The 15,983-nt window shown below is 42.3% G+C and overlaps 1 protein-coding gene across 2 annotated transcripts in view; it reads left to right on the plus strand.

Moving 5' to 3' along the window:
* The window catches only part of RMC1 (regulator of MON1-CCZ1), a 60,122-nt gene that overhangs the window by 31,757 nt on the left and 12,382 nt on the right, over positions 1 to 15,983 (plus strand). The window contains exons 9-17 of one of the 2 annotated variants that reach the window (XM_077492576.1): positions 491 to 596; positions 675 to 786; positions 977 to 1,021; positions 4,665 to 4,718; positions 4,858 to 4,986; positions 5,073 to 5,179; positions 10,468 to 10,587; positions 14,147 to 14,224; positions 15,589 to 15,693. In XM_077492576.1, coding sequence (XP_077348702.1) covers positions 491 to 596; positions 675 to 786; positions 977 to 1,021; positions 4,665 to 4,718; positions 4,858 to 4,986; positions 5,073 to 5,179; positions 10,468 to 10,587; positions 14,147 to 14,224; positions 15,589 to 15,693 — 856 coding nt within the window. The remainder of the gene's footprint in view (positions 1 to 490; positions 597 to 674; positions 787 to 976; positions 1,022 to 4,664; positions 4,719 to 4,857; positions 4,987 to 5,072; positions 5,180 to 10,467; positions 10,588 to 14,146; positions 14,225 to 15,588; positions 15,694 to 15,983) is intronic. The other variant, XM_077492577.1, reaches the window with a different exon arrangement.

A 15,983-nucleotide genomic window follows, 5' to 3' on the forward strand; every position in this document is an offset into this window, starting at 1 on the left:
ATTCAGTCCTGCTTGAGAGCAGTAAAAATATAGGGTTGAGACATGTTTTTGCCACCCTCCAACAGTTTTGAGCTTAAGGTGCAAAGGCAGCAAATGGGGGTGTTCACATGATGCGATGCTTTGCGTCACAGCTCAGTCAAAATGATCCCTTCTGTCGTGCTTCGTTATCTCTCCCTGAACACACTCTATTCACCTGCTTACATTGGCATGTTGTGGGTGTTTAGGGGTTAAAATAGGCGGTGAGGAGGCAAAATAATTTCTGTCAAATGTCAATGGTGGATCACACTTCAGAGGGCTAGTGTTAATGAGTCCCAACTCTTCTGAAAGCTGTTTTGTTGGGAATAATCTAATTAGTCTAAGTTGTGTAAACAGAAATCGCAGCAAATTAATTTTTTCATTGTATAAGCAATAGTGTAGTGTATAAGCCTCATCATCGTATAAGTTAACCGAATGTTCTCCTTTGTACTCATTTTACTTTGTTTTTCTCCAGGGAAGGCTCCTGTAAAAAGATGTACATTCTGAAACTGAACAGGACAGGGAAGTTTGCACTCAATGTTGTAGATAATTTAGTAGTGGTCCATCACCAGGATACTGAGGTAAGAAGGTGTGTAATGATTTCAGCCATTACCTGTATAATCCTGGACTTCTGAGCATTTCATTCATACTTCTTTCAGACATCTGTGATCTTTGACATTCGCCTGCGAGGAGAGTATGATGGCGCAGTAATCTTACACCAACCAGTGCTACCTGCCCGTTCTATACATCCATACCACATCCCCATGACAGGTATGTATTCCCAGGATCAGAGCCTGATGCTTTTTGGTGGGTGTGGTTTCTCTCTTTGTATATGATCATTTTTGGTTGACATTTTGATGTGTTGTCAAACCAATATAAAGTTCCAAATTTAGCAACCAACAAATCACAGAAAGATAGTTGTTCATTCTGATCTCATTTTTCTGTGTTCTTTAATTCGCAGGCCCTTCTGCTGTGGCTGGACAGCTCCCAATTCCATGCAAACTCTGTATCCTTTCTATAATGATTTACAGGCTGAGCTTATGCTGCACGTGTAAAGTGTGAATAGGGATCCCTTGAAATTTGCTTTGCCGATAAGGTCTCCAACATACATGTATTTATAGGGTGTATTTTATCCCAAAAAAGTTGTAGGCAAGGTAGTGATTCACTGTGTACACAGCATTATACTACTTTCAGTAATTGTGTGGATACCATACCTCCCCTCCTTTGTCTTAATTTCTCTTCTATTGGATCAATGTTATTTGTATACATAGCCCAAAATTATGGGCAAGTTGTCTGTGGTTGCTTATGCTATATATGTGTTTTATTTTTTATTTTTTTTTCCAAAATCATACTTGCCTAGGTGGATGCTACATCTGCCCCCCCAGCTCTAACACTGAAAACCAAGCAAATAAACACCGCTGATTGCTCAGTTTTCAGGGCTCCCTGAGCAGAGAGCAGGTGACTGTCAGTTACCACTGTCTCCTCTACTCCTCCTTTGCTCACTGGAGCGCTGGGCTGTGGAGGGGGCGGGAGCTTCGGGCTCACTGAGAGGCTGGGCCGGGCGTCTAGCCAGGCATGTGGGTGGATCCCGACTTCATTGTCAAGATCTTGCCAGAGCCTGGACTGGCTCTTTGACATCAGCCAACAGTAGGCTTTAGCCCACTGCCTGCTGAAAACAGGTCACAGGAGTGCAGAACAGCCTGCACTTTTGTGATCCATATACAGTGGATATAAAAAGTCTACACACCCCTGACCCCTAAAATGTCAGGTTTCTGTGATGTAGAAAAATTAGATGAAGATAAATAATTTCAGAACTTTTTCCACCTTTAATGTGGCCTATAAACTATACAACTCATTTGAAAAACAAACTGAAATCTTTTAGGCAGGAGGGGAGTAAAAATAAAATAATTTGGTTGCATAAGTGTGCACACCCTCCTATAACTGAGGATATAGCTGTGTTCAGAATTAAGCAGTCACATTCAAACTCATGTTAAATAGGGGTCAGTACACACCTGCCATCATTTACTTTGCTTTCGATTAACCCCAAATAAAGTTCAGCTGTTCTAGTAGGTCTTTCCTGACATTTTCTTATTTGCATTGTACAGCAAAAGCCAGGGTTCCGCAGATAGCTTCCAAAGCATCAGAGGGAACTTCTTGTTAAAAGGTATCAGTCAGGAGAAGGATACAAAAGAATTTCCAAGGCATTAGATATACCATTGAACACAGTGAAGACCGTCATCATCAAGTGGAGAAAATATGGCACGACAGTGACATTACCAAGTACTGGACGTCCCCCCAAAATTGATGAAAAGACCAGAAGAAAACTGGTCAGGGAGACTGCCAAGGGGCCTAGAGCAACATTAAAGAAGCTGCAGGAATATCTGACAATTACTGGTTTGTGGTACATGTGACAACAATCTCCTGTATTCTTCATATGTCTGGGCTATGGGGTAGAGTGGCAAGACGGAAGCCTTTTCTTACGAAGAAAAACATCCAAGCCTGGCTAAATTTTACAAAAACAGTCTCCCAAAAGTATGTGGGAAAATGTGTTCTGATCTGATGAAACCAAGGTTGAACTTTTTAGCCATAATTCCAAAAGATGTTTGGCGCAAAAACAACACTGCACATAACTAAAAGAACACCATACCCACAGTGAAGCATGATGGTGGCAGCATCATGATTTGGGGCTGTTTTTCTTCAGCTGGAACAGGGGCATTAGTCAAGGTAGAGGGAATTATGAACACTTCCAAATACCAGTCAATATTTGCACACAACCTTCAGGCTTCTCTGCTAGAAAGCTGAACATGAAGAGGAACTTCTTCCTTCAGTATGACAATGACCCAAAGCATACATCCAAATCAACAAAGCAATGGCTTCACCAGAAGATTAAAGTTTTGGGATGGCCCAGCCAGAGCCCAGACCTGAATTTGATTGAAAATCTGTGGGATTGTCTGAAGAGGACTGTGCACAAGAGATGCCCTCGCAATCTGACAGATTTGAAGTGTTTTTGCAAAGAAGAGTGGGCAAATATTGCCAAGTCAAGATGTGCCATGCTGATAGACTCCTATCCAAAAAGACTGAGTGCTGTAATAAAATCAAAAGATGTTTCAACAAAGTATTAGTTTAAGGGTGTGCACACTTATGCAACCATATTATTATTATTTTTTTTTATTTCCCTCCACTTAAAAGATTAGTTTGTTTTAACTGAGTTGCACAGTTTATAGGTCACATTAAAGGTGGAAAAAGTTCTGAAATTATTTTATCTTTGTCTAATTTTTTTTTACATCACAGAAACCTGATATTTTAACGGTGTGTATACTTTTTATATCCACTGTGTATGTGCATGTATACTTTCACTAATTGTAATTTCCCGGCAGGGAAAATAAACCTCTCGGGCAGAAACTGAACAGCCTTCTTTCCTGCATCACCGCCTTTAGGTTTGCACTGCTTTTAGAGCTTATCGGCTAACTTCAGGAAGATGCAGCCCAGCCAAGGAAGTTTACTGCCCTGGTCTGAGTATTCCACTAAAAAGCATTGGCTTCCAAGTCCAGCTGAGCAGTTCCATACATGAATGGTGTCAGCAGTGTGGTTAAAAAGGCTAATCTGTATGGTGCAGGTGAATTGGGGAACCTTTTAGTTAAATATTGCTAACCTGTAAAAGTTGCTATCCTTGCTCTAGTTGTAAAATTTTTGATTTCCTGACACGTTGGGAATTCAGTGTGCAGGAGATATCAAACGTGGGATAGTATGTGATAGGCAATACGAGTGTACTGTTTAGTAGCCAAGAAACGAGGTGTTGGTAATTTGGCAGCCAAGGGATATAACCAGATACCAGGCAAGGGTTGTTTAAAAATACAAAGCAGTGCAGCGCAAAACACTTAGACAAAAAAAGACATAATGTATAATTGAAAGAAAAGAAAGTCCATAGAAACATCAACAACTGTCCATACAAGGTGATCTTATTAATGAAAAAGCACAACACTCTCTTCAACCAAGTGATCTTCTCCACCAATCGAGAGTACTAGCAGCTCGCCTCATCTGATGGACCCCTCAGCATGAATAGGGTCAAACAAGCAGTCCCTTAATACAGGGTAAATATGGTATTCCACTTTCACCTCTATGGCGCTAGGGATATAATTCTGCGCAGTGTACATCACGTATATCCAAAAATAGGCTCCACCAGTTTCCAAACGAACGGACATGAACTAGCAATAAGGGTACACAATAGTGCTCTCCGTATAATAAAATAAATACAAATTTATTAAACTACTATTGCACTGTTCCCCAGTGCGAAGGATCAACAGTAAAAAAACGATCATAATAGCCACGAGTATGAATGGAACGACGCGGGTGACGTCACGTGGTCATGTGATTCCGTATGTGTTATGTCTCAGGGGGCGGGACTTCATCAGCTTGTTTATAGCTACCTATGGTCAGGGGATGCAGCAATGCTGTGCATATCCTCCCTTCTTTCTGTCCTGGCTTCCTAAGCTCCATACATTTTCTAAAAATGTGAAGAGGCTGCAGCATCACTGCTTGCCTATAGATGGTGCACTTACTATTGCTGCTTGTCTACACTATGCACTCTGTCTGTAAGGAACCTGCAGTGTTGTGTCAGTTTGTTCTGTATTTTGTTCTTTAACTATCAGATTCATCTTCTTGGATTGTCTTTCAGCCTGATATCATAATCAGTGCTAGTGAAGGTAAGCGCTCAGGATGTTTGTGTGTGTGTGGGGGGGCATATTCGTTATAGGAAGAAAGGTTTCATAAGCAGAAAACTTCTTTACAGTGATTCTTATGTCGGTCGCCTCACACTTTGTAGTATTTGTTTTATGTCGTCAGGTTTTCTGTGGTACCTTCGTATCAAACTGCAGCCTATTGTGCACCAGCTGACAGACAAGGGGCGACTAATGGATTTTTTGCTTCAACGTAAAGACTGTAAAGCTGTCATTTTATCAGTTTGCTCACAAAGTAAGTGCTGACTACACTATATTTTAACAGAAAATACACATTGTAACAGCATTAACCCAAACAACGTTCTATTATGTCTTCTTCAGTGTTATCAGAGATGGATAGGGCATCGCTGCCAGTCATTGCTACAGTCTTCGACAAACTTAACTGTGAATATAAGAAATATCTAGAAGCTGAGCACAGCTACACAGTGGTAAGATCTGCTATGGTCTGGCCAGGAACCTGTTGTCTATGTTCAGTGGAGACCGCGGTTTTCTGTATGAAACCAGCGTTCAGTTCAATTGAACATATACCAAGAAAGTAATGTGCAAAGTTTGATATTTTTAGGTGGCGTAATTATGTGTCTGTTCTTCTATCTCTGTTGGAGTCCCTGAAAATCTTGAGCAAATTGTGTCTTTCTGAAAATGACTAAGCCCCGGTGGGAGAGGTGAAACTCGTCGGGAATGATTTCTCGGCGGAGTCATATAGGCTGAAGCCATTCCTTACTGTTGTGTCATGCTGGTGGAGTGGTGCTCTAAGTATATTTTGTGTATTTCTGAAAGTTGATATACTTGAAGTTTTTAACAACATTTTGTTGGAGAATTAGGTAGGTAGGGGGTGCAGCAACGGTACGATTAGGCATCTAAGGGTGTCTAATATATAGTATTGGTCTTATTTGTACGTTTCATTTATGCAGGCTTACTTTGAATGAAACCTTTGGCAAGAAAAATATGGGACCTCCTAAAAATTCTAGTGGCCTGGCTATAAGGCTAATGCAGTGGCTTTAGTTCTTGGAACAAGTATGAATATCGGGAGTTCTGCACTCACGGACAGCATGGTTCTTGAATACTGGCTATAAAACGAATGCAGCCCAAGACAGGGTGTTGGTACTTTCAGAGCTAGGTCAGCGGGGGCAACCTCCTATAGTGTTATCTTGTACAGGTTACAACAGGATAACATAGAAGGATGGATTAGATACATTAAACTGATTAAAAAATTAAAGTTTTATCAAACCCAAAATTGATGTACCGTATATACTCGAGTATAAGCCGAGATTTTCAGCCTCTTTTTTGAGGCTGAAAGTGCCCCCCTCGGCTTATACTCGAGTCATCGCTGTCTGCCCGCTCGATCAGCGTGTCGAGCAGACAGACAGCGGCCATTCTGATTCAAAAGCCGCGCCTCCGGCTCCGCCTTCGCCTGTGATAGGCGGAACACTGAATTTCCCAGCAGCCTGTGTTCCGCCTATCACGGACGTCGTATCATCCTCGTACTACGGACGAGGATGATACGACGTCTGTGATAGGCGGAACACAGGCTGCTGGGAAATTCAGTGTTCCGCCTATCACAGGCGAAGGAGGAGGCGCGGCTTTTGAATTTTACAATGGCCGCCGACGAAGAGGGCACGGGACGGAGGCAAGGCAAGGCACGGCACGGCACGGGACGGGACGGGACGAAGGCAAGGCACGACACGGGACGGAGGCTCGGGACAAAGGCTCGGGACACAGGTAGGCTGGACACACACACACACACACACACACACACACACACACACACACACACACACACACACACACACACACACACACACACACACACACACACACGGATGGATGGATACACACACACACAGGGATGGATGGATGGATACACACACACACAGGGATGGATGGATGGAGACACACACACACAGGGATGGATGGATGGATGGATGGAGACACACACACACAGGGATGGATGGATGGATGGATGGAGACACACACACACAGGGATGGATGGATGGATGGAGGGAGACACACACAGGGATGGATGGACGGACACACAGGGATGGACGGACACACAGGGATGGACGGACACACAGGGATGGACGGACACACAGGGACGGACGGACACACAGGGACGGACGGACACACACAGGGATGGACAGGCATGTCTCACCCTCGGCTTATACACGAGTCAATAAGTTTGCCAGTTTTTTTGGGGGTAAATTGGGGGCCTCGGCTTATATTCGGGTCGGCCTATACTCGAGTATATACGGTAATTCCATGCAAAACTATAATCTCTACCTATCTTCACAACTTTTCCATCTTTGCATGTTGTGATTGTTCGTAAATACCTGGTTGATCCTGCTATTTCACTGTACCCCCTATTCAGCATGGCAAAGGAATAGCAGCCAATCCTAGGTATTCTTTGTTGCCACTCTCAGTGCAAATTACTTATATGATCCATGTTTGGAAGCTTTGTGTGTGGGTCTAGAAGATGCCCCGTGTGACCATTTTTGTCATCATGTGGGGCGGCTTCAGCAGGTGCTGTGAAATCTCCTCCCACTGCGCTGTTCTCTGCCCCTTTCCCTGCTCTTACATGCCAGCTTAAGAATGTGACAGAGGCCATCAATTGACACAAACTCCGCCTCCGCAATTGTCAAACTGATTGATTTATAAATATATTTTTTATTACAGCCAGACTGATTTATTTATATATTTTTATTACAAGCAATATGAGACTAAAATAAAGTGGCTTAGATATATTTCATTAGCTTAAATAGGTGTGATTGGCGTTGCACAGCCTATGACATGCATATTATGCAATATTCCTTGATTGAGATGTTTGTCTCCATATAACAATATATCAAACTAAACAAAAACATAAAGTTAATTTAGAGTTTCGTACAGCGAGTCAAACCCATCACATAATGATTATAATAGAGTGTCCAAATGTGGCTGTGAATTGGGTCACTTAGAATCATAAAGAACAATCCTTTTAAAGTGATGTCAAAATAAACATATTAAATAAACATCTGCTGATCGCCAATATGCTCACAGAACTCTCACCTCAAATATAACCTAAGTAGGCTATATCAATCTCCAGTACGGCCTACTTAAAGCTGAGTTCCACCCAAAAATGAATCTTCCACTTATCTGATTCCTCTCCCCCTCCAGTGCCACATTTGGTACCTTTCGGGGGGGAAGCGGGTACCTGTTTTTGACAGGTACCCTGCCCCCACTTCCGTCTGACCTCACCGCGACAAGGTATGTCAGAAGTTCAGCTCACGCTTCCTCCGTCCTCTTTCCCCTGCTGCCCGGCCAGTTGTTTTTTTTTGGAGTGGGGGGCAGAAAACTGCTTTAAGTTATATTTCAGGTGAGAGTTCTGTGAGCGCTTTAGTGATCAGCAGAGGTGGAAGAACATCACTTTAAATGGATTGAATTTTATAATCCTAAGTGGTCTGATTCACAGCTACATTTGAACACTCTAATTATAATTTTATTATGCACTTTATGTTTTTGTTTAGGTTGATATATTGTTATATTGAGACAAACCTCTTAATCAGGGAATATTGCATAATATGTATGTCATAGGCTGCGCAACTCCAATCACATCTATTTGAACGTTTATCACTTTTGGAAACCCTTTAGGAGTTGCAGTAACCACTCTTTGACAGACTGAACCACATTTTCATTATTCATTTAGCAGTTGGTAGTGCGGGGGTTCTCTATACACTTAATTTGTACTTTGAATAAAATATATAAAGAGTAGTGTTGCTCTAAAGTCACACAGACTGGGGCACTCTTCACAAGTAGTACAAAGGAATCACTTAAAAACAGGGTGACAGTAAACTGTACATAGGTACTTTAGCATCTAATTTTTCATGGGCAATGTACAAACTATAAGGACAAAAACAGGGAAGCGCAGACCCTAGTGCAGTTATTCGTTTTATTATTAATGAATGAAGAAAGTTAAAATAGTCAAACTCCCATTATATGATACAAACACTAGCATTTTGGCAAAAGTGAGATCCAAAGAGATAGGGTCCCCCTTTAAGTAGTGTCTGTGTGTCCCACGCGCACATATGCGGTCTCAGGTTGTCAAAAAAAACAGTTCTCCTGTGCTGTCAGTTCCTCCTATACACAGGGACACGCAGAGTGCACTGCAACCTCAACTGCAGCCAGGCAGGAGGTGTGCAGCATCCTAGATAACAAATAATACAACCAGGCCTTAGGAAAGAACAAGTCACGCTGGCGTCTATGCACACACACACAAGCGCCTTTCAGAAGCACTGGGAGAGCTGCTGGCCACCGCAGAGGGATACCTGGCGTGCTTGTGTTGCCATGAAAAAGCATTTAGGAGCGTGCCCCCTTTTTGTTTTTAAGTCAAAGGCAATACATGGAGAAACTCGTATATAACTGAGCAAAAGATTAACAAACAAACTCTTCAGAGTGTAAGGCTCGATTCACATCTATGCATGTTGCTTTTGAGTGTTTCTGCGGTGCTTTTTGCGGTGCTTGCCGCGTTTTTGGACACGTGTGTTTTTTTGTTTTTTTTTTTTTTTGTTTTTAACACTGGGGTTGCTTAGCTATATACAGTGCAAAAAAATTGAAGGAAAGAAAAACGCAAATCGCGGTAAAAACGCGGTACTTGCATTTTGGATGCAGGTCCATTGACTTCTATTACATGCAAAATGCTGCATTTTGCATGAAAAAAAGTCCCGAGCCTTTCCAAAAATGCAGAGGCACAAAAATGAATTGATGTTAACATGTTCCATAGGAACCCATGTTAAAAAAAAATTCCCTGCATTTCTGCAAAATGCATCAAAAACGCATTTGCGTGAATCAAGCCTAAATGAGGCTAAAACACTATTATATCACTGATGGGTTATAGAAAATCAATATAATAAGTAATACGACCAAAGTTTAGCATGAATACAATTAAACTAATTTGGAACCAATATGTAAAACGTTGTACACGTTCTCACATTATTAAAAAATAAAATGAAGAATAATAATAAAAAGTAGTGTGTTTGGTAGCAATAAAAAAAAAAAAATTTAAAACTCAAAGAACTATCTATGAATTAAGACTAAATATAATGGCATATATATTATGGTTTATGTGAAAATCACTTGAATAATCAGATCTGTCAAAATAAACTTCCAATGTAACTTTAAAAGTGGTTAATGTGAAAAAAGATATACTAATACGCTCCAATACACTAACACATATAAGTGACTTAAAGATTATAACCCACTAACACTGAGATGAAACCAAATTATAGTATTGACCTCCTGTCCTTCATTGAGGCCTCCTAGAGATGTACTGTTCAGCGTAAAAATCGAGAAGGTGTCCTTTTTTGGGAAAGCATGGAAAACTTTCCCGATTCAGGTATATTCAGAGGGAATGCCTCAATCTCAAATAGTGACAGGCCTTAGATGTCTTTATTGTGATAAGTCGAAAAATGTCAGGACACACTGTTTCATGCTACCCTGTTTTATGAAACTTTGCTGCTCGCAATGTGCGGATGGTACATCCCACATAAAGACCGCAAGGGCTCCTAGGGCCGTACACTACAAATCGTGTACTGCAGTTGGTGAACTGTTTGGTCTGGAATGTACGACCAGCAGATGTTGTGACATTTTCTGGTGTTTGTTTCAAACAATCATTTTAGACATTATTTCAGAGCATTAGATATTAGAATATCATGTCCTTGGTCTGACTCTGCTCTTTATGTTACAGGCAGTGGAGACCAGTCAAGGTAGAAGTAATGCTCTTGTGAAGAGACCTGTGCGTGGACAAGCTGTTATAGACCAGTCTGACATGTACACGCATGTATTGTCTGTATTCACTGACCTGAAGGTGAGTCTGCTTGATTTCTAATACAAAGGCTTCAAAATAAACACAGAATATTAGTAGTCACTTGTTTTCCTGCTGCTAACAGAAAAATGTAGAATAAAAAAAAATGCAAATAAATACAAAAAAATATATATTATTATATTTTAAGAACGCCACTTTATTTATCGAATACAGCTACAGCACTAAAACTCCTCCTGTAAAGGAAGATACTATATACTTCCTGGCAACCCCTTGTCTTCAAGCTCCTCCATTTTCTTTATTGTACATCACGGGACACAGAACACCATAGTAATAACTATGTAGGTTATAGACCACCTTCAGGTGATGGACACTGGCACACCCTAAACAGGAAGTTGCCTCCCTATATAACTCCTCCCATACCGGGAACACCTCAGTTTTTTTTGCCAGTGTCTAAGGTGTTGGTCACGAGTGAAGATGTGTTCTGAGGAGCTCCAGGAGGGATCCATGCTGGATTTAAATAGCCTCCACAGACCGGATCCACCCAAAGTGTCACTGAGGCCAAGGAGGATGGTACCCGGTCCTCGTATATGAAGCACAAGGTTTTGCCTGTAACGCCTCTTTGCAGGGCTTTTTGGTCATGCTCACATTACCTAAAGTTTTTCCTGAGGGGTGCTATGCAGGTCCAAGGGAGTGGAACCCTGATAAAAAGGGACCCGAGGACCCTTCGGCTAGCTACAACACCCTGGTGTTTACAAGAGTTCTGGCCTCACCTCTAGCCAGATTAAGGGAACAGGGCATAACGGTCTTGGTACCTAGATGATCTATTGCTAATAGAACAGTTGGTGGCTCGTTTGGAGCAAAGCATGCACATTACAATCAAATACCTGAAAAAATATTGGTTGAATTCTCAAACTAGAGAAGTCTTCCTTAAAACTGCTGAAAAGACTGGAGTACTTGGGTCTGATCATAGACACAGCCCAGAAAAAGGTGTTCTTGCCTCAGGCAAAGATTAATGCCATAGCTGGTGCAGATAGTCAGGTCGAAAAGAGATCCCTCCATTTGCCTTTGCATGAGGTTGTTAGGGAAGATGGCGGCTTCATTCGAAGCGGTCCCCTATGCCCAGTTCCATTCGAGTCTGTTACAAAACAGTATCCTGTCTTCTTAGAACAAAACGGTTCAAGCTCTAGATTTGCCAATGCGGCTGTCCCCAAAGGTGTTCCAGAGCCTCAGTTGGTGCTCGGTATCCGGGAATCTGCAGAAGGGAAAAACCTTTATACTAGTTACCTGGAAAGTGGTAATGACGGATGCCAACCTTTCAGGTTGGGGAGCAGTACTGGAAAAAACAACTGTCCAGGGACAGTGGTCCAGAACCAAAAATGCCTTGTCCATCAACATCCTAGAGATTCGGGCAGCGCGTCTGGCTCTGAAACCCTGAACATTCAGGTTTACGGGATTGTCCTGTCAGGATCCAATCAGACAATGCCACAGCTGTGGCCTATATCAATCGCCAAGGGGGCACTAAGGGTCACGCAGCTTAGAGAGTGTAGACCATATTCTAGCTTGGGCAGAAAAGGGTGTTCCTTGCCTATTGGCAGTCTTCATTCCGGGAATAAAGAATTGGCGGGTGGACTACGTGAGTCGCCAGCAGTTGTTCCCGGAGGAGTAGTCCCTTCACACGAAAATCTTTCTTGCTATATGCAAAAGACGTGGGATCCCGGACGTAGATCTTTTGGTGTCCAGGGTCAACCTGTAGTTGATCAACTTTATGTCAAGGAGAAGTGATCCACTTGCATGTGAGACAGATGCGTGGTGACCCCATGGGGTCAGTTTTCACTGAGTTAGGCTTTTTCCCTATTCAGTTGCTGCCACGGCTTCTTTGCAGGATCAAGCTGGAAAGAAAGCCAGTAATTCTTGTAGCCCCAGCATGGCCTAGAAGGTCCTGGTATGCAGAAATCGTAAAGATGGTGGTGGAGGATCCATGGTCCCTTCCACTACGGCCAGAGCTACTCTCACAGGGGCTGATATGGCGGTGGAGAATCCATGGTCCCTTCCACTACAGCCAGACCTACTCTACTAGTCTGTCCAGGTCAGTGATTTCTACCTTCATTAATGAAGCCAGCTTCCAGAGTCATATATTATAGACTCTGGAGGGCTTATGTTTCCTGGTGTGAATCCAAGGGTTGACAGGCACCCTTGAAAATATAATATAGGTAGAAGTCTTGTTTCTTCCTACAACTACAAATGAAACTGGCCTTGTGTACTATTAAGGGGCCAGTCTAGGCTTTATCAGTCCTAGGAAGGATCAGGCAGCGTTGAAATCCACTATTGCTAAATGAATTTGGCAAGTTATAATTCAGGCCTAATGGTTAAAAGCTAAGATTTCACCTTTTTATGCCAAAATGCACTCTACTACAGCGGTTAGTGCTTCTGGGGCAGTGCATCACCAAGCCTCCATGGCTCAGATCTGCAAGACCGCAACTTGGTCTGTGGTCCAGATATTCACCAGATTTTATCAAGTGGATGTAAAAAATGGCATGGGGATATCGCCTTTGGGCGTAGTGTGCAGCAGTATAGGTTCTCAAGTCTGTTGGCGCCCTACGGGTTGTCTCCTTCCCTAAAATAGCATTGCTATGGGACGTCCCACATTGTAATTACTATGGTGTCCCTTGATGTACGATAAAAAATGGGCTTTTTATAACCGCTTACCTGTAAAATCATTTTCTTGGAGTACATCATGGGATACAGGGATCCCTCTCCTCTTCTTCTGGGGTATATGTATGTATATTTATTTGCTACAAAACTGAGGTATGGGAGGGCTTATATAGGGAGTGGACTTCCTGTCTTAGGGTGTGCCAGTGTCCATTACCTGAAGGTGGTCTATAGCCCACATAGTAATTACTATGGTGCTCTGTTTTCCGTGATGTAATCCAAGAAAAGGATTTTACAGGTAAGCGGTTATAAAAATCCTATTTTTTCTGATCCTCATGTCATAGCAGAGCAGATCTGAACCAGGAGAAGATTGCAGGTATCATCTCAGCTTTGTGTCTACATGAGCTGTGCAGTTGATTAACAGGATAATTCCATTTATTGGCTGATTGATCCAAGGTGTGGTTTTGTAATTACTAGATTCAATGCTGGCAAATGTTTATTTAAGACGCCTTTCACACTGGGGCACTTTTCAGACATTTTGGCACTAAAAATAGCTCTAAAAAATAGCACCTGTAAAGCGTCTCTCAAGCCACCCCAGTGTGAAAGCCTGAGTGCTTTTACACTGGGGCAGTGCTCTTGCAGGACACAAAACAAAAAGTAGCATCTTTGGAAGCGCTGTATACACTGCCCCTGTCCATTATAATAAACGGGCATCGCTGCCGAAGCGCCTGCAAAGTGATTCGCAGCGCCGCAAAATGGGCCCCATTAACCCATTTCTCAGCCGCTAACGGGGTTAAAAGCGCTCTGCTAGCGGCCGAAAAGTGCAGCTAAAACTAGCGGCATTTTGCTGCTAATGGACCCACCGCCCCAGTGTGAAAGCAGTCTTACTATCATTGGAAAGCCCCTTTAATAAATAAATTTTTAAATATATATTTTTTAATTTATTACCTAGGAAGCTCCACATAAATTTATCATTGCTGTCCTCATGGAGTACATCCGTTCTCTGAACCATAGTCAGATCCCTGTACAGGTATTGTATGCATATATTTCTCAAACTTTTACAAATTTTTATTCACTGTTTACGGTTAAAGATTTTCAAGTAAAATTACTGATTGCCCTGTTGTGTTTTCTACCCATCAGAGCAAAGTTGTCAGCTTAGTGCCAGGTTAAAGGACGCCCACAAAGGCCATCTTATGGCCTTCTTTAGCTCAGTGCTTATGTTATTAGACAGTTTATTTAAAGCGGGGTTCCATCCTAAAGTGGAACTTCCACTCATCGGAACCCTCCCCCGCTCCGGTGTCACATTTGGCACCTTTCAGGGGGGAGGGGGGTGCAGATACCTGTCTAAGACAGGTATTTGCACCCACTTCCGGGCATCGACTCCCACAGGAGTCTATGCCATTTCCTGTCCCACCATGCTGTCTGCTGGTACACACATGGGTCTCAGAGACAGCGCAGACCATTCCTAGTGCGCTGCGCGGCTTGCGCATGCGCTGTGGGGAACCGGGAAGTGAAGCCGCAACACTTCACTTCCTGATTCCCTCATCTAGAATGGCGGTTGCAGCAGCCGAGACCCGAGCAATCGACCGGTCTCGGTTGCCGACAGCGCTGGATCCTGGGACAGGTAAGTGTCCATTTTATTAAAAGTCAGCAGCTGTAGTATTTATAGCTGCTGGCTTTTAATATTTTTTTTACAGGTGGAATCCCTCTTTACAAAAAGGCCACGGTCCTGCACGGACTCAGTTGATCACAGATTATGTGATAGGCCCTTTACCAGGTGATCAGCTGATCACGAATGTAAACACAAGCCGGCTATCGGCTTTTCTTTCCTCACACTGAGGTCGTGAAGAGAGAAGAAGAGAGCTGATGACCAGCTTTAGTTTAAGGGACATTGGCACTGATAATCAGGGCAGTCCCAACAGTGCTGCCAATAGGTGCCCATTAGTGCAGTCCCATCAGCACGCATCAGTGAAGGAGAAAAATTACCTGTTTGCAAAATGTAACAAACCATGAAAACATTTTTTTTTTTTTTTAGTCTTTATTCATTTGTTTATCAAAAAAAAATAAACTACCCAGTGGTGATTAAATACCACCAAAAGAAATCTCTGTGTGGAAAAAAAAATTCCAATGGATGTACAGTGTAGCATGACTGTACAATTGTCATGTAAAGTGTGACAGCTCTGAAAGCTGAAAATGGGCCTGGGCAGGAAGGGGATAAAAGTGCCTGGTAGGCAAGTGGTTAAGAAAGAAGATTCAAATTCCTGCAAATATCCATTTCTGGTTGATTCTCTTTAAAAACCCATTCAGTCATACAGCCTATTTATTATATAATTGGAAAAAAAATGTTTTTTTTTTTTTTTTGAGCTCTCCCTATATCCCTTTTTTCTTTTGCAGCACTACTTGTATGAACTGGTAATAAAGACATTGGTACAACACAACCTCTTCTATATGCTCCACCAGTTCCTTCAGTATCATGTGCTCAGTGACTCCAAACCTTTGGTATGTTTATTCACAGATCTTCATAGAAATTTGCTTTTATGAGAGTATTCGAAAAGTGCAGGAGAAATAGCTTGTGTAGCCCCCACAACAAGCAGTTATTCTGCCTGTCATTTTCAGGTCCATGTGTTAAAATAAAATGTACCCTTGGGGTTTACATAATAACCTCTATTTTAATATACTATTGCTATGAATAGAGTACCCTTGTTAGGCCTAGTACACATGATCAGAACGTCTTAAAATAAACATCGCTTTCAAAACGATTGTACGATAATCTGATCATTGGTACACGG

This window comes from Lithobates pipiens, unplaced genomic scaffold (assembly GCF_037356315.1).
Source record: "Lithobates pipiens isolate NorthernLeopardFrog02 unplaced genomic scaffold, aLitPip1_a1.2 Scaffold_19, whole genome shotgun sequence".
Taxonomy (NCBI): domain Eukaryota; kingdom Metazoa; phylum Chordata; class Amphibia; order Anura; family Ranidae; genus Lithobates; species Lithobates pipiens.